Source organism: Oncorhynchus masou, chromosome 12, assembly GCF_036934945.1.
Source record: "Oncorhynchus masou masou isolate Uvic2021 chromosome 12, UVic_Omas_1.1, whole genome shotgun sequence".
Classification (NCBI taxonomy): domain Eukaryota; kingdom Metazoa; phylum Chordata; class Actinopteri; order Salmoniformes; family Salmonidae; genus Oncorhynchus; species Oncorhynchus masou.
Window position 1 is genome coordinate 58,995,226 of NC_088223.1, and position 24,542 is coordinate 59,019,767.

The window sequence follows — 24,542 nt, forward strand, 5'->3', positions numbered from 1 at the left end:
CTAGTTCACCTGTCAGCCCGCCGCTTAATATACTAATGCCGTTAGTTAGACGAGCTAAAACTTTTCTTCGTTTTGTTTGTCCCATATCTTTTATCGACTGTTCAACGCGGAACGGCACTGGTAACCCACGCCGTAAAAAATGATTATGGAACCTTTAGCGAAACGGTATATATTTTCATGGCTGTTTGTGGCTTTAAGTCTTCAGGTGTCGAGTTTACATTTTGCAGTAGCGACTTACTACACAGCCTACCTGAACGTGTCGTTTATTGATCCTGCAAACAACGAAACCATATCGCGACAAGGGGAAAGCGGACCAACGCTATATGGACAAGATTCTCCTAAAGTTACGGTGATGGGGGACGTTTATTTACCTGATCCGGTTTACAGTTGCGAAAGTGATACTTTTTATGATGTGCCTAGTGGGTCAAAGGGGTGGATCGCCATAATTCAACGCGGCTACGAATGTACTTTTTCACAGAAGATCAATGTTGCAGCCAGTAAAGGAGCTGTTGCTGCTGTAATTTTCAATGGTCTTGGTACAAACAATACAGTCATCCAAATGTCGCACCCAGGTAACGTTATGTAGTTTGCAATTTACAGCAAGATGTGCTCAGTTTTTCTCAATTTCAATAGTGTGTAACTGCAGCCCGCAATTCGGGGCGTTCCTGGGAAAAAGTGAAATAAAAGTATTATGTCACTGTCCTAAACAGGTGGGGCGATCGTCCCCACTTTACGCTAGCACAGCAGAGAGGAGGTTAGGATCTAACGTGTACTAGCTGGCTTGATAGTTAACGACACCGTGTGCTAGCGGAGTCGTCCTTAAACTATCTGGCTAAGCGAACACACACTGGTGAAGGACACTGTCTACTGTGTACGGCTAGCTACTGTTATCGCCCCGCCCCTTTTGTGGTTTTTATCCGCAGCTGGCATCCAATGTTATTGTGCATTAATAACACTGCCAACTGTAACCCCCGCCTCCGACCTGTCCTAAGTGGAACGCCCAGAATTTTGTGCCGCAATTGCACCCCACTCTTTAATTTAGGCTACCCCGTGCACTTAAATCACCCCAGTAGCCTACTATATTATTGTATGAAAAAGCTCTCATTGCCGAATGGTCAAGATAAGTTAATTTGAAAACCATCGTCTATAATTGTTAAATTATAATGTTCTCTGAATTGCTTTTGAGTATACTTAATATAGGCCAACATCTGGGAAGTATTTGCAAAACCTGTTCCCTCTGCTCAGCTCTAATTCTGAAGAACCCCACTGTAGGCCTACCTACACATATCTTGTGTGGCATAAACTTCCATTCTGCCTGTTCTTCCATTCTTTATGGAGTTTAGACACTTAAGTGACATTGACTTGCTGAAAAACTATAGTAATTGCCTCAGATTGTCCATTCCATGTGAAGGCGTAATGAAGCTAGTTTAAAATGAAAAGATAAGCCTTGTAATATTAAGTCATTGAGCTATGCCCTGACTCCATTAGCTAATTTAGGAAATATTTGTGTTGACATGAGTCACATGTTTTTAAAAATATATATATTTCACCTTTATTTAACCAGGTAGGCCAGTTGAGAATAAGTTCTCATTTACAACTGCGACCTGGCCAAGATAAAGCACTGTGACAAAAAAACTGAGTTACACATGGTATAAACAAATGTACAGTCAATAACACAAGAGAAAAAATCTGTATAGAGTGTGTGCAAATGTAGGGAGGTAAGGCAATAAATAGGCCATAGTGGTGAAATAATTATAATTTAGCATTAACACTGGAGTGATAGATGTGCAAGTAGAGATACTGGGGTGCAAAGGAACAAAATAAATAACATGGGGATGAGGTAGTTGGATGGGCTATTTACAGATGGGCTGTGTACAGGTGCAATAATCGGTAAGCTGCTCTGACAGCGGATGCTTAAAGTTAGTGAGGGAGATATGAGTCTCCATGTAATAGGGCTGGGAATATTTATATATTTCTTAATGCCATTCTTTTAGATTTTATTGCACTGTTAGAGCTAGGAACACAGGTATTCAGCTATATCTGCTAAACGTGTATGCAACAAATAACATTTGATTTGATTTTGATTTTTGATTTGAAGTATCAGGGACCTCCCGATACAATATCACAATACTTAGGTGCTGATATGTATTGCGATTCAACATTCCAAACATATTGCTCACCATATGTTTGCTGCAGAGGGAGCATGAGAGAACTAGTTTTGATCCATCATGGAAATAAAAGTGCTGAAAACAAATTGGCTCCCTATTTAAAATGATACAGAACCATCTGTGATGGAAAAATACCTGAGTTTTGATGCAGGTACAGCCAACTGGCACAAATAATATTGAGACATTGTCGAAACGCTGCAATGTATCGTAAAAAAAAAAAATGTCCTGATATGTAACTATATTGATATTATCCCCGTCACTACCATGTAATGGATCCTTCTATTGTTCTACTTGCTTTGCAGTAGGTATGTTTTCACATTAAAGAACACCATGTTCTTACATTGTTTGTTAAATATTTGTAATAGACTGACACATTAGGCCTAGATACTGGAATTTCTTTGAGCACCTGATAGCATATTTAAGGCCCAGCCTGTATTTATGTTTCCTCATACTTTGTTTCCCATCTGGTTACAGGAACAGGAGATATGGTTGCCATCATGATTAGTCACAGACGGGGCATGGAAATTGTTGAGCTGATCAGGCAAGGGATTCCAGTCTCGATGACCATTGAGGTGGTCAAGCAGCATGGTGTCTGGATGAGCCACTATTCGGTCTTCTTCGTCTCCATCTCCTTCTTCATGATAACAGCAGTAACTGTTTGCTACTTCATATTCTACTCGGCCCGCCGCCTCAACGTCGTTCGTCTACAAAACCTTCAACAGGTCAGACTCCAGTATGTGAAACAATGATGACAATTATTTACCCTTTGTAAACCAGAACTGGACAAACCAGTTTTACATATTCCCACAATGCTTGACTTGTACTGAAATAGGTCTGGTACTCATTTTGTGTGCAGGTACTGTTTATATTTAGGTGCAGGAACTGCAGTAGTTTTAAGCCTATATTCTGTAATAAGTGCAGGAACACGAGCAGTAGACAATTTAAGGTTCCTGGTTTCAGCGCCGTTGACCTCCTGCCCAAGTAAACTACTGCATTCCAATGATTGTTTTCACCAGTCATGTTCATCTCTATTGTATTGCCTCTAGGAGACAGGGAAACATAGTTGGTTTTGTGATTGTTAAACAGGGAAGTCGACTGACCATGAGGTTACCGTATGTTTTAATGTCTAAATCTGAACAGTCAGTAAATACACAATTACTTGTTTGACAGTGACACCAATCAGTGGTTTATGCTGAAATAGAATGCTGCACCTATACAGTGCCTTGCAAAAGTATTCGGCCCCCTTGAACTTTGCGACCTTTTGCCACATCTCAGGCTTCAAACATAAAGATATAAAACTGTATTTTTTTGTGAAGAATCAACAACAAGTGGGACACAATCATGAAGTGGAACGACATTTATTGGATATCTCAAACTTTTTTAACAAATCAAAAACTGAAAAATTGGGCGTGCAAAATTATTCAGCCCCTTTACTTTCAGTGCAGCAAACTCTCTCCAGAAGTTCAGTGAGGATCTCTGAATGATCCAATGTTGACCTAAATGACTAATGATGATAAATACAATCCACCTGTGTGTAATCAAGTCTCCGTATAAATGCACCTGCACTGTGATAGTCTCAGAGGTCCGTTAAAAGCGCAGAGAGCATCATGAAGAACAAGGAACACACCAGGCAGGTCCGAGATACTGTTGTGAAGAAGTTTAAAGCCGGATTTGGATACAAAAAGATTTCCCAAGCTTTAAACATCCCAAGGAGCACTGTGCAAGCGATAATATTGAAATGGAAGGAGTATCAGACCACTGCAAATCTACCAAGACCTGGCCGTCCCTCTAAACTTTCAGCTCATACAAGGAGAAGACTGATCAGAGATGCAGCCAAGAGGCCCATGATCACTCTGGATGAACTGCAGAGATCTACAGCTGAGGTGGGAGAATCTGTCCATAGGACAACAATCAGTCGTATATTGCACAAATCTGGCCTTTATGGAAGAGTGGCAAGAAGAAAGCCATTTCTTAAAGATATCCATAAAAAGTGTTGTTTAAAGTTTGCCACAAGCCACCTGGGAGACACACCAAACATGTGGAAGAAGGTGCTCTGGTCAGATGAAACCAAAATTGAACTTTTTGGCAACAATGCAAAACGTTATGTTTGGCGTAAAAGCAACACAGCCCATAACCCTGAAGACACTATCCCCACTGTCAAACATGGTGGTGGCAGCATCATGGTTTGGGCCTGCTTTTCTTCAGTAGGGACAGGGAAGATGGTTAAAATTGATGGGAAGATGGATGTAGCCAAATACAGGACCATTCTGGAAGAAAACCTGATGGAGTCTGCAAAAGACCTGAGACTGGGACGGAGATTTGTCTTCTAACAAGACAATGATCCAAAACATAAAGCAAAATCTACAATGGAATGGTTCAAAAATAAACATATCCAGGTGTTAGAATGGCCAAGTCAAAGTCCAGACCTGAATCCAATCGAGAATCTGTGGAAAGAACTGAAAACTGCTGTTCACAAATGCTCTCCATCCAACCTCACTGAGCTCGAGCTGTTTTGCAAGGAGGAATGGGAAAACATTTCAGTCTCTCGATGTGCAAAACTGATAGAGACATACCCCAAGCGACTTGCAGCAAAAGGTGGCGCTACAAAGTATAAACTTAAGGGGGCTGAATAATTTTGCACGCCCAATTATTCAGTTTTTGATTTGTTAAAAAAGTTTGAAATATCCAATAAATGTCGTTCCACTTCATGATTGTGTCCCACTTGTTGTTGATTCTTCACAAAAAAATACAGTTTTATATCTTTATGTTTGAAGCCTGAAATGTGGCAAAAGGTCGCAAAGTTCAAGGGGGCCGAATACTTTCGCAAGGCACTGTATCTCCTTTGATCAGTAGAACAATATGACGGGAAATTCCACTGGAAGTGTTTTTTCTTTTCTACACTAAACATACAGTGAACTCAAAGTATTGGCTCAGTGACACATTTTTTGTTGTTTTGGCTCTTTACTTCAGCACTTTGGGATTGAAATGCGTTAGAGGCATGAATACCCCCCCCCCCCAAAAAAAAATTAAAAAAAAATTCTATCCTCCCCCGTTATTGTAATGGTGTAAGGTTGGCATGTCTTGGGGGTAGGATATTTGTGCCGCTAACTTTCTCCCTCATCATTATTCACGATTATTTCAGGACTATCCATAATCATGGTATCATCCACATTAATGTACGAGTCTGAAACATTATATTCTTATTTTCAATACAAGTGACTCCAAAATGACACTACGTTATTTACCATTCATTTCTATTCGGCACAAAATCTGAAATGCAACCAAAACAAACAGCAAATGCATTCAAGTTTGTACAGTCACATGCTTAATGTAGTTATTGCCTGCTAGGAATATGGGAACAAATACTTAACTTTTTACTACTTTAATACACAAGTTAATTTCTCCCAATTTTTTTGGTCCCCTAAAATGTCGGGGGACTATGTAAAAAATGTGCTGTAATTTCTAAACTGTGATGAAAATACACTCAAATTAAAGCTGACAGTCTGCACTTTAACTTCAGTCATTTAAATAATACACTTAATAAACTTATATAATAAGTGCTGGAGCCAAAACAACAACAAAAAATATGTAACTGTCCCAATGCTTTTGGAGCTCACTGTAATATTATGTTGTGTCAAAACCAGAATTTTAATTTAGTGACCGACACCAGGTTTCATGATGCTTGGGGGGTGTAAAAAATTAATTGAACCTTTTATTTAACTAGGTATGTCAGTTAAGAACAAATTCTTATTTACAATGATGGCCTACCAAAAGACCTCCTGCCGGGGTGGGGGCTGGGATTAAAAATATGAATAAATTTAAATAAAAATATAGGACAAAACACATCACGACAAGAAAACACAACACTACATAAAGTGAGAACTAAGATGATGGCATGGCAGCAACACATGACAACACAGCATGGTAGTAGAATTTTCAATACCATTAAAAAAAAAGACCTAAGCTGGATATAATTTGACATCTTAAAATGTCTTGGTCATAAGCAGTGGTGTAGCACACACCCACTAAAGTAAAACTGAAAAATGTGGCAAAGAAATTAAGTTTGTCTTGAATACAAGTGTTATTTATGTATTATTTCTTACACTATTACCCCAGGAAATCTTAAGTCTCATCACATACAGCCGGGAGGAACTATTGGATTTAAGAGCAACGTCAACTTACCAACATTACGACTTTCTCAAAGCGGATCCTCTGTTTGGACCACCACCCAGGACAATGTATCGGATCCCAGTAGGCGACCCAAAACAGAGTCGCAGACGGAGCGGTCTTCTGGTCAGGCTCCGTAGACCCCCCCGTTCCTGAGTATACTACTCGCCAATGTCCAGTCTCTTGACAACAACGTAGATGGAATTTGAGCATTTACGCCCTGTTCACCCATGACTGTGTGGCCATGAATGCCTCCAACTCAATCATCAAGTTTGTAGACCACACTACAAGTGGTAGGCTTGATTACCAACAACGACGGGACGGCCTACATGGAGGAGGGCACTCGGAGTGTGGTGTCAGGAAAATAACCTCTCACTCAACATCAACAAAACAAAGGAGATGATCGTGGACCTCGGGAAACAGCAGAGGGAGCACTCCCCCATCCACATCAACAGGACAGCAGTGGAGAAGGTGGAAAGCTTGAAGTTCCTCGGCATACACATCACTGATAAACTGATAGTCCAGCCACACAGACAGCGTGGTGAAGGTGCAACAGTGCCTCTTCAACCTCAGGAGGCTGAAGAAATTTGGCTTGTCACCAAAAGTACTCAAACTTTTACAGATGCACAATCGAGAGCATCCTGTCGGGCTGTATCACCGCCTTGTACGGCAACTGCACCTTCCACAACCGTAAGGATCTCCAGAGGGTAGTGAGGTCTGCACAACGCATCACCAGGGGCAAACTACCTGCCCTCCAGGACACCTACACCACCCGATGTCACAGGAAGGACAAAAAGATCATCAAGGACAACAACCCTACCTGCCGATCTACACCCCACCCCTTTGTGCACACCCTCGTTACAGTGTAAACTTTGGGTCACAACGGTTGATGAGCAGCCACCTTCTGACACTTTCCTGTTATCGTCCCTCGATCCCACTGCTGGGGGATAGGAATGAGGGCGAGATGAGTGCCATTGGAGGAGTATCCAACCTTCAAACTCTTGAGTCACATTTCTTAATCACACTCTGCAGGAGTACTACAGTGAACTACCCTTCCTGCGATGTGGCCTCCTGTATACAGGGATCTGTGGCTAATCTTTCAAGTTGTACCTTCGTTGAACTTCACTAAAAGTTGCCACAGATCTACGTCACATTCTTTTCCGCTCTCCCAATTCCCTGTAACATTAACACCTTGGTTTTTGGGACTCCATATAATATAGTGATATTGGTCCTGCCAGACTGCAACGTACACCCTTATGCAAACATTCTGTCCCGAACGCATGCACCGTATGTACTTAGGCTCCGGCTACATACGTTTCCACACAAATCATTCCATTTAACCCATAACACATTAGTCACTACTGCTTGTCCACTTTTATATACACTGCTAAAAAAAAATAAAGTGAACACTAAAATAACACATCCTAGATCTGAATGAATGAAATATTCTTATGAAATACTTTTTTCTTTACATAGTTGAATGTGCTGACAACAAAATCACACACAAATTATCAATGGAAATCAAATTTATCAACCCATGGAGGTCAGGATTTGGAGTCACACTCAAAATTAAAGTGGAAAACCACACTACAGGCTCATCCAACTTTGATGTAATGTCATTAAAACAAGTCAAACTGAGGCACAGTGGTGTGTGGCCTCCACGTTCCTGTATGACCTCCCTACAACGCCTGGGCATGCTCCTGATGTGGCGGATGGTCTCCTGATGGATCTCCTCCCAGACCTGGGCTAAAGCATCCGCCAACTCCTGGACAGTCTGCGGTGCAACGTGGCGTTGGTAGATTGAGCGAGACATGATGTCCCAGATGTGCTTAGTTGGATTCAGGTCTGGGGAACGGGCAGGCCAGTCCATAGCATCAATGCCTTCCTCTTGCAGGAACTGCTTACACACTCCAGCCACATGAGGTCTAGCATTGTCTTGCATTAGGAGGAACCCAGGGCCAACCGCACCAGCATATGGTCTCACAAGGGGTCTGAGGATCTCATCTCGGTACCTAATGGCAGTCAGGCTACCTCTGGCGAGCACATGGAGGGCTGTGCGGTCCCCCAAAGAAATGCCACCCCACACCATGACTGACCCACCGCCAAACCGGTCATGCTGGAGGATGTTGCAGGCAGCAGAACGTTCTCCACGGCGTCTCCAGACTGTCACGTCTGTCACGTGCACAGTGTGAACCTGCTTTCATCTGTGAAGAGCACAGGGCGCCAGTGGCGAATTTGCCAATCTTGGTGTTCCCTGGCAAATGCCAAACGTCCTGCACGGTGTTGGGCTGTAAGCACAACCCTCACCTGTGGACGTCGGGCCCTCATACCACCCTCATGGAGTCTGTTTCTGACCGTTTGAGCAGACACATGCACATTTGTGGCCTGCTAGAGGTCATTTTGCAGGGCTCTGGCAGTGCTCCTCCTACTCCTCCTTGCACAAAGGCGGAGGTAGCTGTCCTGCTGCTGGGTTGTTGCCCTCCATTTACAGTTCACTCAATGTAGCGTAACGCTGATGGACTTTATTTTTATATGTTATCAAGGGAGGCAAAATGCTTGCTGATTTCCCTTGCATTGAATGCAATGGTGGGCGACAAGGTCATTCTTTTTGTCCAGACAGCATCAGGAAGACACTGAGGAAGAGGTGCTCTGTTTCGCTTGCTCAGATGCTTTCGCTGGTGAGATGCATTCGGCCTCCTGCAAAATGAAGGAAAACGCTGTAATATTCATCAGATTTTATTATTTTATGTTTCTTGGTACATTTTGGGGGAAGCTTGGCTTCCCTTTGCATCCATGAGTACATGCCACTGTAAATCAATGGTTTTTGTTTAGCATACAGTTTAAAAGGTGTAATGCTGTTACCTTGGAATTCCCCTGAACTGTCAGGCCTATATGGTGAAGTGTTTACTATAAGCAGAATGCTTAGCTCCACTCAAGGGAGCGTTTCTGTAAAAACTTCTGCTGGGCAAACAGGATTTCATCTGATTGGATTTGTTCTGCTATGCCAGTTTAAAACCATTCACATGGACAGGCCCATGATTTGCAAGTTTACAGTAATGTTCTCACTGTTTTTTACTCCTGCATATAGGGGGTGACCTTGAAGACTGACTGATTTCAAACGATCTTGCATACTCTAACTTATTAACAGTAACCCACTTTTTCCTTGTCCAAAAACACCCAGTGGTCTAAGGCAGCCTCTGTTCAAATGTGGCTGATTCTCTAAGGCTTTCTGCAGGAAGACTGGGTAAGTAGTCTGATACAGAGAAGTGGTTAGCTGAGAAGTTAGAGCAGATCTGACTTCACCCACTGAGCTAGGACCTTACGCTCTTAGGGCACCATTGTTCAGGCTGTAATCGTATGCAAAACACAAGCTCCATACTCGCCCTGTGAGCTAGAATGACAGCAACATGCCTCTCTAAAATCTACAAGTGAACATGTAACAGTATTCACTGTATTTACTCTTTTCAGGATTGAAGAACAATTTACATTTTGTTATGCCCAAATTGTTGTCTTAGGTCTCTATGTAGTGTTGTCCTATTTTTATTTTTTTATTTTTTTTATCCCAGCCCCCATTCCTGCAGGAGGCCTTTTGCCTTTTTTTTTCTAAATAAGAATTTGTTCTTAACTCACTTGCCTAGTTAAATAAATTTAAATCTGTTGATTTCACATGACTGGCAATACAGATATGCATCTGTTGGTCACAGATACCTTTTAAATTTTTTAAATATTTTTTAAAACTAGGGGCGTGGATTAGAAAACCAGTCAGTATCTGGTGTGACCCGTATGCAGCGTGATAAATCCCTTTCACATAGAGTTGATCAGGCTGTTGATTGTGGCCTGTGGAATGTTATCCCACTCTCCAATAGCTGTGAAATTGGTGGGAACTGGATCACGCTGTCGTACACGTCAACCCAGAGCATCCCAAACATACTCAAAACGTGACATGTCTGGTAATTATGCAGGCCTTAAAGAACTGGGACATTTTCAGGTTCCAGGAATTGTGTATGGATCCCTGAGACATGGTCATGCATTAGCATGCTGAAACATGAGGTGATGGCGGTGGATGAGTGGACGACAATGGGCATTCAGGATCTCATCACGGTAGCTCTGTGCATTCAAATTGCGATTGATAAAATGCAATTGTGTTCGTTGTCCGTAGCTTATGCATGCCTATACCATAACCCCACCACCACAATGGGGCACTCTGTTCACAACGTTGACATCAGCAACCTGCTCACCCACACGGTGCCATGCACACTTTCTGACATCTGCCCGGTACAGTTGAAGCCGGGATTCATCCGTGAAGAGCACACTTGTCCAGTGTACCAGTGGCCCTTTCGCCACTGACGTTCAGAGTATATGTCTTGTTGCCATGGGGGAGGCTGCATAAGCAGCATAAAGAGTCCTTAATTGTGTGTGGTATATCCCAAATTATATAGAATTGAGCTGGTCTCTCTGTCCATGATTACGCCTAATACTTATAAACCCCTGATGTATGTAAATCTGATGTTTTTCTGTCCTATATACAAGCTGATGTAATGTTTCTAATACATGGTTTTAGAGAAGAGGCTTAATGACACACCGTAGGACTGCTATAATAAACGCTCTCCTCCCAGATCACCCATGTTCAAACGGAATAAAAGGTCTCTAACGTGACCTCATTGCTTACCGTTCTCCTGCTCACTCCTATTTCAATCATGTATGGTCACATTACAGGAAATTAACAATTAATTGTTGGCGCAAAATGTTGGCTGTGTTGGTGTTACATTCTAGACATTTTAAATTGTGATTTTTTTTTTTTTTTTTTTTTATTCGTCTGTTGCTTAACCTAATGTAGCAGGCATAAAATAAACTGCTGAGCAGGGTCCCCACATCCGGTTTTCAGGGGAAACCGAAGGTAGGTTTAAGACACTGTTACTGAAAACCAGATGTCTCCAATTGTCAGAGGAAGCAGATTAATAATGTAATTTAAACACTGAACACGTTCTTCTCTCTACTCCAACAGAAACAGCTGAAGGCAGAGGCCAAGAAAGCCATTGGTCAGCTGCAAGTCCGGACCGTGAAACGAGGAGATAAGGTAACCGTTCAAGTAAAGTCCAGATGTGTTTTTGGTTATTATGCATGACTTTCAGGATCATATGCAAATATGGATGTTTCAAACTGGGAACACATCGCATATACAAGTTTTACTGTGATTTATGATTCTTTGACTATAATTTCATATTTAGGTTGTATTAACCTCTGGGCTGCCTCTCCAAAAGAAAAACATTTTAAATGTACATAAACACAAAGTATTGATTACAGAACATTTAGTATGTCAAAGAAAATAATAAAAATGTGAGCCTACTCCCCCAACCCCACCCATCCAACATCTTTCCATCCGACCCTGCTACCTACAAACCATCTTTTCCACTCCTTCACCCCCCCCCCCCTGTGTTGGGGGTGGGAAGGTGCTTAAAGTGCAAATCAATCCCGGAACAACAGCAAAGGACCTTGTGAAGATGGAAGAAACGGGTACAAAGTATCTATATCCACAGTAAAACGAGTCCTATATCGACATAACCTGAAAGGCCGCTCAGCAAGGAAAAGCCACTGCTCCAAAACCACCATTAAAAAAAAAGCCAGACTACGGTTTGCAACTGCACATGGGGACAAAGATCGTATTTTTTGGAGAAATGTCCTCTGGTCTGATGAAACAAAAATAGAACTGTTTGGCCATAACGACCATCGTTATGTTAGGAGGAAAAAGGGGGAAGCTTGCAAGCCGAACAACACCATCCCAACTGTGAAGCACCGGGGTGGCAGCATTATGTCGTGGGGGTGCTTTGCTGCTGGAAGGACTGGTGCACTTCACAAAATAAATGGCATCATGAAGCAGGAAAATTGTGGATATATTGAAGCAACATCTCAAGACATCAGTCAGGAAGTTGAAGCTTGGTCGCAAATGGATCTTCAAAATGGACAATGACCCCAAGCATACTTCCAAAGTTGTGGCAAAATGGCTTAAGGACAACAAAGTCAAGGTATTGGAGTGGACATCACAAAGCCCTGACCTCAATCCTATTGAAAATTTGTTGGCAGAACTGAAAAAGCGTGAGCGAGCAAGGAGGCCTACAAACCTGACTCAGTTACACCAGCTCTGTCAGGTGGAATGGGCCAAAATTCACCCAACTTATTGTGGGAAGCTTGTGGAATGTTTGACCCAAGTTAAACAATTTTAAAGGGATAGCTACACCCAATTAGTACTTGGTATGTGAACTTCTGAGCCACTGGCAATGTCATGAAATAAATCATTCTCTCTCCTATTATTCTGCCATTTCACATTCTTAAAATAAAGTGGTGATCCTAACTGACCTAAAACAGGGAATTTAAATGTCAGGAATTGTGAAAAATGACGTTTAAATATATTTAGCTCAGGTGTATGTAAACTTCCGACTTCAACTGTATATTGACAAAGTTGTTGTGAAGATGGGGAGGGATATGTCTGTTTTTCATAAATAAGTTTAACACGAATTTTACAAGTTGTACAGGCTCTGATCTAGTCCCTTCTTGATTACAGTCCGGTAATATGGTCAAGTGCAGAAAAGGAAGACCAGAGCTGTGTTCGAATACCCATACTACATACTTAATGAGTATACTAAAATGAACAAATTGTATAGTGTAAAACAGTGATTCCCCAACTTTTTATAGTCCTGTACCTCTTCAAACATTCAACCTCCAGCTGCATACCAGCTAGCATCAGTGTCAGGGCACTCTCAAATGTTGTTTTTTGCCCTCATCGTAAGCCTGATACACACACTATACGATACATTTATTAAACATAAGAATGAATGAGTTTTTGTCACAACCCGGCATGTGGGAATATTCGAAATTTGTCAACCATGACTGGTTTTGTGCATGACTCACTCGCTATGAAATACGGGAACTGGGCAAATAGATGCGTACTCTGATAGACAGTGGGGGAAAAAAATCTTAACGTTAACATCCCAATTTTGTCTAAACTAGGCTTGTCAACATTTTACAAATTATATGATACCAAGCCAAATATCATGATACCGAGTAGTATCGCGATACCACAGTGGGGAAACATTTGTGGCCTAGCATCCTGTTGGCCCCTCCCCCAGACGCTTGTTCACGTTTTCTAAGCATTCTCCAAAGACTTGTCTCTGAAATTCACACTTCTACATAATACAACACATTGAATTAAACTTCACACTGTTCAGTGTATAATAGAATACTGCATATAATGGCTGATTTTCTCATATTTGCAAAGCCTACCTGTGATTTGGCTGGATGAATGGGAGGAAGGAATATACATCAGCTTACATTGAGTTTATAAACTCAGCAAAAAAAGAAACATCCTCTCACTGTCAACTGTGTTTATTTTCAGCAAACTTTAACGTGTAAATATTTGTATGCCCATAAAAAGATTCAACAACTGAGACACAAACTGAAAAAGTTCCACAGAAATGGAATAATGTGTCCCTGAACAAAGGGTGGGCGGTTAAAAGTAAGTCAGTATCTGATGTGGTCACCAGCTGCATTAAGTACTGCAGTGCATCTCCTCCTCATGGACTGCATCAGATTTGCAAGTCCTTGCTGTGAGTTGTTACCCCACTCTTCTACCTAGGCACCTGGACATTTCTGGGGGGAGTGGCCCAAGCCCTCACCCTCCGATCCAGCAGGTCCCAGACGTGCTCAATGGGATTGAGATCTGGGCTCTTCGCTGGCTATGGCAGAACACAGCCATTCTGGTCTTGCAGGAAATCATGCACATAACAAGCCTTATGGCTGGTGGCATTTTCATGCTGGACGGTTATGTCAGGATGAGCCTGCAGGAAGGGTACCACATGAGGGAGAAGGATATCTTCCCTGTAACACAAAGCGTTGTGATTGCCTGCAATGACAACAAGCTCAGTCCGATGATGCTGTGACATACCGCCCCAGACCATGACGGACCATCCGCCTCCATATCGATCCCGCTCCAGAGTACAGACCTCGGTGTAACGCTCATTCCTCTGACGATAAACACGAATCTGACCATCACCCCTGGTGAGACAAAACTGCGACTCATCAGTGAAGAGCACTTTTTGCCAATCCTGTCTGGTCCAACGACGGTGGGTTTGTGCCCATAGGCGACGTTGTTGCCGGTGATGTCTGGTGAGGACCTGCCTTACAACAGGCCTACAAGCCCTCAGTCCAGACTCTCTCAGCCTATTGCGGACAGTCTGAGCGCTGATGGAGGGATTGTGCTTTCCTGGTTTAACTTGGGCAGTTGTTGTTGCCATCCTATAACTGTCCTACAGGTGTGATGTTCGGATGTTCTGATGTACCCATCCTGTGCAGGTGGTGTTATACGTGGTCTGCCACTGCGAGGACGATCAGCAGTCTCATCTCGTATCCCTGTAGCGCTTACTTAGGAGTCTCACAGTACGGACATAGTAATTTATTGCCCTGGCCACATCTGCAGTCCTCATGCCTCCTTACAGCATGCCTAAGGCACGTTCACACAGAAGAGCTGGGACCCTAGGCATCTTTCTTTTGGCGTTTTTCAGAGTCAGGACACTAGAGGCCTTTCTATTAAGTTTTCAAAACAGTGACCTTAATTGCCTACCGTCTGTAAGTTGTTAGTGTCTTCACGACCGTTCCACAGGTGCATGTTCAGTAATTGTTTATTTATTTAAAAAAATGTAACCTTTTATTTAACTAGGCAAGTCAGTTAAGAACAAATTCTTATTTTCAATGACGGCCGAGGAACAGTGGGTTAACAGCCTGTTCAGGGGCAGAACGACAGATTTGTACCTGGTCAGTGTCGTGGAGGATCGTTACAAAACACTTACAAGAACTTGTGAATTCAATATAGGCTTTTAATACAAACGTATCAGAAGCCAAGATGGTCCGCGGAACACACTTTTCCAGAGCACTGGCTCTGATTTATACACATACAACATATGAGTCCATCCCACATGCAAATTAAGTTACTTCCCTCAGTCCATCTGCCACCATTATGTCCCAATCTGTGCTTCCTGCTTGTTCACGCCCAATAACGCCCATATCTGCTTTCAATCAAGTTATAATGGTGACAGGAACTCTTCATGTCCCAAAAATAATACATGCCCATCTTATCCTATGGGCCCCTTATGTTCAGCTTGATGTGGTCTTTGGTATGTCTGTCCTTATTAGGACTAGTAGACTGTGTCTCTTCTCTTCATATCCTAAAAATATATGCCCTATGTCTATAGTCCATCAGTTGGTCATTTGGCTGACCCCCTCCTTTGTATGTCCCTCTGACCTTGGTATGTCCAGCTGTCCTATGCTCTCATGGCCTTACTTTGGCATCCTGTCCTATACAATAGACAATGCATTTTACCAGAATGGCAAATGCACTCTAAGTGTATCTTTCTCTTGTGGTACAGTATTATGTTTCTCCCTATATGTATATCTCGCTCCCACATCAGCTCGGGGGTTTGAACTTGCAACCTTCCGGTTACTAGTCCAACATTCTTAGGCTACCCTGCTACCCATGGTTCATTGAACAAGAATGGGAAACAGTGTTTAAACCCTTTACAATGAAGATCTGTTTAGTTATTTGGATTTAACAAATTGTCTTTGAAAGACAGGGTCCTGAAAAAAGTGTGTGTGTAGATAGATGCTCGTGAAGAGGGGACTGAGAGAAACAGGTGAATGAAAGCAAATGTATGCTTAATCCGAAAATGTGGTCGGAGGCGCTGTATGGATGGTGTGACGCAAATACGAAGCCTCCGGAGGCATGCAGAGGCCAAATTGAGCTCCGTACCACATCGTCGTGCCCCGCCCAGCTTTTGTAAAAATGTAGAGGGCTCGCATTGACGTGATTGGTAGGTGGGGGCGGGCGGTCAATTATAAACAAACTCATTTCCTTGACTACTTCACAACAGCTCCGCACTGCTCCGTGAAGCGCAAAAAGTATGAATTCCCTGACTTCTGCAGAGGCCGTATCACTGTAAATGCTGCACTGCCAATGCAGATTGACCATGCAGCACTGATTACAACTGCCACAAGTGATATGCACATAAAAGTTGAGTGGATATTGTACCTCTGCATACAAGAGACTAGTAGCTGTTGCTTCAATTCAACTGAATTTATAAACAAAACTGACTAAACATTTTATAACAGGTACCAGCAGGTTCTTTAGATCAGTAGGGATGAAAATGTCGGTAGTCATATGAAACTGTACTATGGTATTCTAAAATGTTGGTATCATGACGGTTTGGTACTATGGTACTGGTATACCGTGCAACACTAGTTTTAAATGTTCACACCCCCAATGTATGCTCAGTGCCACGACAATCTATTTTTAAAACTGTCTTTCAGGAGACTGGGCCTGACGCTGACACCTGTGCAGTATGCATTGACGCTTACAAGTCTGGCGACGTGCTGACCATTCTCACCTGCAAGTATGTACTGAACTGCAGTGGCTTTTACCTTGTTTAATATTGACAAATGGAGTAGAGTAGCCCTACCTGGTCTGCTATTCCAATTACCTTCATTTTGTGATTGTCATCATTATTCTTGTGTTTATTTTGGTTTAACCTTCCAGTCATTTCTTCCACAAGACCTGCATTGAGCCCTGGCTAATGGAGCACAGGACCTGCCCCATGTGTAAATGTGACATACTCAAGGCCTTGGGAGTAGAGGTAGGCAACTATACCTTGCATCATGACCTAGTACTTTGAAATAACCTTTGCCTGTCATTCACTGAAATTCTTGATTAAAGACTGTTTTAGATTGAAAATACGATTTACACTGCTAGTGATTATTGTTTAAGAAGAATAGGCTCACATGCTAGATTGCTGTTTTCAAGGGTTGCAAGTTGAAACACCCGTGGTGTTTTTTTTAATGAAAGTGATGATATTCATCAATCCAACTTAATTACCCTGAACAGCAGCCGGAAGAGGACCAGCCCAGTCATCAGTTGACCATGCATCCAGACATGACGTCCTACCCCAGGGTTCTAGTCCCAGAGGACACCCGCAGTGAGACAGCCTCCGCAGGCTATGCTTCTGTACAATGCACAGAGGAGCACAGCAGACCAGCAGATGAGACCCACGTGTATGAGAGTAAGACACACAATTTACTTTGAGTCTTTTAGTCTTTTAACTTCACAATAATTGTTTTTGATAGCTTTTTCACATCATTAGCAATGTCTATAGAGATAAGGGGGAGTATTTTAGTTCAGTTGGTAGTGGTACATCTGTGGGTTCTTTGGGAGATGCTGGCTTTCACGTTAGCTCGATAATATGTGCTGAAGCCCTTGCTCAAGACATACCATGTGAACTTTGCCACCCATATTTGAATTATAGTGGTTAGATATTCCCTTTATTTAACTTTTCTGATTGTATTTTTGTTTACTTAGTTTGATTGCTTCAAGTAGATATAAACAACTCCACTACAAAGTCTTCCTGATCAAACAATCAGCATTGTTCTTACTGTCTGGGATTAAAGGGCTTCCTTTCCATCTCTCTTTAGCTTGCCTATCCATTGACATCTGTATGAGTGATTGTGCCAAAGTAATTATTGACCAGCTGGTTGTTGTTTTTTTTGTACGGTTTTCTAGCAGCACATGTGGGGCTTGACTGACTGGTAATCATGTTCGTGTTTCAGCATTGGGGCAACATCCTGGCCCAGGATCAATCCAGGTGGACATCTTCCAGCCCCATTATGACAACCTCGCCTTTGAGGGAAACTCACGAAACCAACGGGAACCCCTGACATGAATGGGATGCTCACTCTAAGCACTAGACCTTGGCTAATGGGACTTGGGCCACAATCAATTACATTCGAAGATGTTTCCTGTGGTCATGAAGCAAGGGAAACCAGGAATGTGGGTCTGATATTATTCATAGGGAAAGAGGGCTTGACCGATATATGCATATCAATTTACATGAAATTGATGAGGCAATCCTTCGATGCACTTGTCTGAGTTTGGAGATGGTACTGTCCAGTTTCATTCTGATTTAATTGTACTTTTTATAATATGATTTGAATGTTTTTGATGCTTAATTACGTCAGTCAATGTATCACTTCATCAGTTACTGATTTTAAATGGTTTCAATTTGCTAATTTAACACCCACAGCTTTTTAACATACTCAATATGCCCACACCAACAACAGAATAGTGTGGGTGTATTGAGTGATGACGAATTAGAAGTTTTCTTGTTGTAATTAACTCGTATCATTCTTAGAATACTCATTATATTAATAGACAGATTTAATCAAAAATCTGTCATTTAAAAAAAAGATGAAGGGTCAAGATCATTACATATCCCATCGAGCTGCCCGTTGTCACAGTTCCAAGACCAGTCAGAAACAGCTAATCCTATGCCAAAGAGGCCGGTGAATCCCAAAATTGAACTTGGATCTGCGTTAAGTATCAAATCAAATTTATTCATATAGCCCTTCTTACATCAGCTGATATCAGTGCTATGATGGGGTCTAAAACCAGACTGAAGCATTTCGTATACATTGTTTGTCATCAGGAAGGCAGTGAGTTGCTGCGCAAAAGCATGGATTAATTTTTCTGCATCATTTTTGGACAAAGTTTCTAATTTTTGCAATGTTACGTAGATGGAAAAAAGCTGTCCTTGAAACAATCTTAATATGTTCTTTAAAAGAAAGATCAGGGTCCAGAGTAACGCAGCGGTCCTTCACAGTTTTGAGACGACTGTACAACCATTAAGATTAATTGTCAGATTCAACAGAAGATATCTTTGTTTCTTGGGACCTAGAACAAGCATCTTCTGTTTTGTCCGAGTTTAAAAGTAGAACGTTTGCAGCCATCCACTTCCTTATGTCTGAATCAGATGCTTCTAGCGAGGGCAATTTTGGGGCTTCACCATGTTTCATTGAAATGTACAGCTGTGTGTCATCCACATAGCAGTGAAAGTTAACATTATGTTTTTGAATGACATCCCCAAGAGGTAAAATATATAGTGAAAACAATGGTGGTCCTAAAATAGAACCTTGAGGAACACCAAAATTTACAGTTGATTTGTCAGAGGACAAACCACTCACAGAGACAAACTGATATCTTTCCGACAGATAAGATCTAAACCAGGCCAGAACTTGTCCGTGTAGACTAATTTCAGTTTCCAATCTCTCCAAAAGAATGTGGTGATCGATGGTATCAAAAGCAGCACTAAAGACCGATGCAAAGCCTCGGTCTGATGCCATTAAAAGGTCATTTACCACCTTCACAAGTGCCGTCTCAGTGCTATGATGGGGTCTAAAACCAGACTGAAGCATTTCGTATACATTGTTTGTCTTCAGGAAGGCAGTGAGTTGCTGCGCAACAGCCTTTTCTAAGATTTTTGAGAGGAATGGAAGATTCGATATAGGCCGATAGTTTTTTTATATTTTCTGGGTCAAGGTTTGGCTTTTTCAAGAGAGGCTTTATTACTGCCACTTTTAGTGAGTTTGGTACACATCCGGTGGATAGAGAGCCGTTTATTATGTTCAATATAAGAGGGCCAAGCACAGGAAGCAGCACTTTCAGTAGTTTAGTTGGAATAGGGTCCAGTATGCAGCTTGAAGGTTTAGAGGCCATGATTATTTTCATCATTGTGTCAAGAGATATTGTACTAAAACACATGAGTGTCTCTCTTGATCCTAGGTCCTGGCAGAGTTGTTCAGACTTAGGACAACTGAGCTTTGAAGGAATACGCAAATTTAAAGAGTCCATAATTTGCTTTCTAATAATCATGAACTTTTCCTCAAAGAAGTTCATGAATTTCTACTACTAACGTGAAAGCCATCCTCTCTTGGGGAATGCTGCTTTTTAGATAGCTTTGCGACAGTATCAAAAAGGAATTTCAGATTGTTCTTATTTTCCTCAATTAAGTTGGAAAAATAGTAAGGGCTCTTTGATACTGCACGGTACTGTCTTTCCAAGCTAGTCGGAAGACTTCCAGTTTGGTGTGGCACCATTTCCGTTCCAATTTTCTGGAAGCTTGCTTCAGAGCTCGGGTATTTTCTGTGTACCAAGGAGCTAGTTTCTTATGAGAAATGTTTTTAGGGGTGCAACTGCATCTAGGGTATTGCGCAAGGTTACGTTGAGTTCCTCAGTTAGGTGGATTTTTGTCCTCTGGCGTCCTTGGGTAGACAGAGGGAGTCTGGAAGGACATCAAGGAATCTTTGTGTTGTCTGTGAATTTATAGCACGACTTTTGATGTTCCTTGGTTGGGGTCTGAGCAGATTATTTGTTGCAATTGCAAACGTCATAAAATGGTGGTCCGATAGTCAAGGATTATGTGGATCTTAATGTTTTTCCTCAACATTTATTCCATGGGACAAAACTAGGTCCAGAGTATGACTGTGACAGTGAGTAGGTCCAGAGACATGTTGGACAAAACCCACTGAGTCGATGATGGCTCCGAAAGCCTTTTTGAGTGTGTCTGTGGACTTTTTCATGTGAATATTAAAGTCACCAAAGATTAGAATATTATCTGCTATGACTACAAGGTCCAATAGGAATTCAGGGAACTCGATGAGGAATGCTGTATATGGCCCATGAGGCCTGTAAACAGTAACTATAAAAAGTGATTGAGTAGGCTGCATAGATTTCATGACTAGAAGCTCAAAAGATGAAAACGTCTTTTTTTTTTTTTGTAAATTTAAATTTGCTATCGTAAATGTTAGTAACACCTCCACCTTTGCGGGATGCACAGGGGATATGGTCACTAGTGTAGCCAGGAAGTGAGGCCTCATTTAACACAGTAAATTCATCAGGCTTAAGCCATGTTTCAGTCAGGCCAATCACATCAAGATTATGATCAGTGATTAGTTAATTGACTATAATTGCCTTTGAAGTAAGTGATCTAACATTAAGTAGCCCTGTTTTAAGATGTGAGGTATCATGATCTCTTTCAATAATGACAGGAATGGAGGAGGTCTTTATCCTAGTGAGATTGCTAAGGCGAACACGGCCATGTTTAGTTTTGTCCGACCAAGGTTGAGGCACAGACACGGTCTCAATGGGTATAGCTGAGCTGACTACACTGACTGTGCTAGTGGCAGACTCCACTATGCTGGCAGGCTGGCTAACAGCCTGCTACCTGGCCTGCACCCTATTTCATTGTGGAGCTAGAGGAGTTAGAGCCCTGTCTATGTTGGTTGATAAGATGAGATCACCCCTCCAGCTCGGATGGAGTCCGTCACTCCACAGCAGGTCAGGCTTGGTGCTGTTTGTGGGTGAGTCCCAGAAAGAGGGCCAATTATCTACAAATCTTTTGGGAGGGGCAGAAAACAGTTTTCAACCAGCGATTGAGTTTTGAGACTGCTGTAGAGCTCATCACTCCCCCTAACTGGGAGGGGGCCAGAGACAATTACTCGACGCCGACACATCTTTCTAGCTGATTTACACGCTGAAGCTATGTTGCGCTTGGTGATCTCTGACTGTTTCATCCTAACATCGTTGGTGCCGACGTGGATAACAATATCTCTATACTCGCCAGTTTTAGCTTTAGCCAGCACCATCTTCAGATTAGCCTTAACGTCGGTAGCCCTGCCCCCTGGTAAACAGTATGATCGCTGGATGATTCGTTTTAAGTCTAATACTGCGGGTAATGGAGTCGCCAATGACTAGAGTTTTCAATTTGTCAGAGCTAATGGTGGGAAGCTTTGGCGTCTCAGACCCCGTAACGGGAGGAGTAGAGACAAGAGAAAGCTCAGCCTCTGACTCCAACTCGTTGCTTGATGGGGGAAAACCAGTTGAAAGTTTCTGTCGGCTGAATGAGCGACACCGGTTGAGCATTCCTACAGCATTTCCCACCAGAAACTGAGAAAGTTGTCCGGCTGCGGGGACCGTGTTACTTTCTTTACTTACTGGTGGTACAGACGCTGTTTCATCCTTTCCTACACTGAAACTACCCTTGCCTAACGCTTGCGTCTGAAGCTGGGCTTGTAGCACAGCTATCCTCGCCGTATGGCAATCGTTCTCCTCTATATTATGAGTACAGCGACTGCAATTAGAAGGCATCATGTTAATGTTACTACTTAGCTTCGGGTGTTGGGGGTCCTGACGAACCATGTCCAGATAAAGCGTCCGGAGTGAAAAAGTTGAATGAAAAAAAAGTTGAGGGAAAAATCAAAAATATAAAGGTCATTAAAAAGTAAAAACCGTAAAGTTCTCGGGTAGCAAGGTAAGGTTGGCACAGCAACACGTAAACAAGTAGCAATGATATCCTTCAACTGTGGTTTTACGACAGATTTCTCGAACCAGTCAAGACTATAAATCATTTTTACGTTTCTTTACAGCAAATTCATGAGTTACCTAATTGTTAAACTAGCAGAGGAGTTTTGAAGTGGAGGGTGCAGTATAAATGAAGTTTGGCAATGAGGATGAAAACTAGCATAGTTCAACTAGTTTAGCCAGGGAAACCCGGGGAAAACAAGCTCGGGCCTAGTGCGCATATGTTAGGAATGGTATTTTTAAACTTGGAAATAGTCCTTCACAGTATGGCAGTAAGAGCATCTCTTTGAACCCCCTGGCTTCATGTAGATATTTTTAAATATGTTTGAGTAACTACCTGTGCTTTGTGGGTGTGTGCCTTTAAAATGATTCACCGGTGCAAGATATAATTCCATGCCATCCTACTTTGATAGGGAAATGCTATGATTTTACTGTATTTTCAAGTAGATTGTGCATGCACTTTACATTAATGAATTCATTACACTTTCAATATGTGTATCTGTTTTTTTTCACTCGTCTTAACCTTGTTCAGCCTTTCCAGAGTAAATGTATATTATAGTATTTTTCTTATATAAAGGACAAAAAGGGTATTCTATATTTTATTTTACTTAGTTACAGTGCCTTCATACTCCTTGACTCATTCCACATGTTTTTGTTACAGCCTGAATTCTATTAGATTTTACATTAGATTTTTTTTCTCATCCATCTACACACAATACCCCATGATGACAAAGTGAAATCATGTTTTTAGAAATGTTTGCACATTTATTGAAAATGAAACACAGAAATATCTAAATAGGTATTCACACCCCTGAGTCAGTACAATCACCTTTGGCAGTGATTACAGCTGTGAGTCTTTCTGGATAAGTCTCAGTGTTGCACACCTGGATTGTACAATATTTCCAAATTCTTTAACATGTTGAGCACTGTCTTTAATTGTATGTGTGGGGTACAGGTAGAGATTAGGTATTAACATTTTTTTTTATTAAAATACTTATTGCGCATGGTCCATGCAACTTATTATGTGCCTTAAGCACATGTTTACTCATTAACTTCAGCTAACATTTCAGCTTTTCATATTTAGTTGTATTTTATTTTTTGTTGAATTTTTACCCATTTTTCTCCCCAATTACGTGGTATCCAATTGTTAGTAGCTACTATCTTGTCTCATCGCTACAACTCCCGTACGGGCTCAGGAGAGACGAAGGTTGATAGTCATGCGTCCGCCGGTACACAACCCAACCAAGCCGCACTGCTTCTTAACACAGCGCGTATCCAACCCGGAAGCCAGCCACACCAATGTGTTGGAGGAAACACCGTGCACCTGGCAACCTTGGCTAGCGCGCACTGCGCCCGGCCCGCCACAGGAGTCGCTGGTGCGCGATGAGACAAGGACATCCCTACCGACCAAGCCCTCCCTAACCCGGACGACGCTAGGCCAATTGTGCGTCGCCCCACGGACCTCCCGGTCGCGGCCGGTTACGACAAAGCCTGGGCGCGAACCCAGGGACTCTGATGGCACAGCTGGCGCTGCAGTACAGTGCCCTTAACCACCCGGGAGGCCATTTTTTTATACACATTTCTAATTTGAAATTATGGGGTATTGTGTTGCTGCCAGTGACACAATTTTTAATTTAATTTAGGCTTTAACAACAAAAGTGGAAAAAGTAAATGGGTGTGAATACTTTCTGAAGGCACTGCATGTGGGAAATTTGATAACTGGTAAACTTCATAAAATACTTTTAGAATATTGCAAATATATTTTCATATTAAAATATTGCTTTTTGATCATTTGTTCATTTTGTGTGTGTGTATATGGATTAAAAGCATTTTCTGATCTTCAATCACTAGTGACACAATTATTTTGCATAAAAGGCCATGCTCATCTCAGTTGGTGAGAAGTTTTGCAAATAGACAGAGCAGGAAAGACTAATCACGTTTGATGGGTCCTCGCTGTAGGCTGCAATGAACACAACCAT

At 42.0% G+C, this 24,542-nt stretch overlaps 1 protein-coding gene across 1 annotated transcript; it reads left to right on the forward strand.

The window, feature by feature from the left end:
- LOC135550508 (E3 ubiquitin-protein ligase RNF128-like) lies at positions 1-24,407 on the forward strand. The gene is made up of 7 exons (XM_064981405.1): positions 1-572; positions 2,643-2,890; positions 11,341-11,412; positions 16,689-16,771; positions 16,915-17,011; positions 17,260-17,434; positions 17,979-24,407. The coding sequence occupies exons 1-7, from the start codon at positions 140-142 to the stop codon at positions 18,089-18,091; spliced, it is 1,221 nt and encodes a 406-aa protein (XP_064837477.1). The 5' UTR covers positions 1-139; the 3' UTR covers positions 18,092-24,407.
- Positions 24,408-24,542: the final 135 nt, after the last annotated feature.

Bases quoted from the DNA above. Each gene is read 5' to 3' on its own strand.
- LOC135550508 (XM_064981405.1), top strand. From the start codon at position 140: ATGATTATGGAACCTTTAGCGAAACGGTATATATTTTCATGGCTGTTT. The intron at 573-2,642 runs GTAACGTTATGT...ATCTGGTTACAG, and splicing joins CATCCAAATGTCGCACCCAG to GAACAGGAGATATGGTTGCC. The intron at 17,435-17,978 runs GTAAGACACACA...TTCGTGTTTCAG, and splicing joins TGAGACCCACGTGTATGAGA to CATTGGGGCAACATCCTGGC.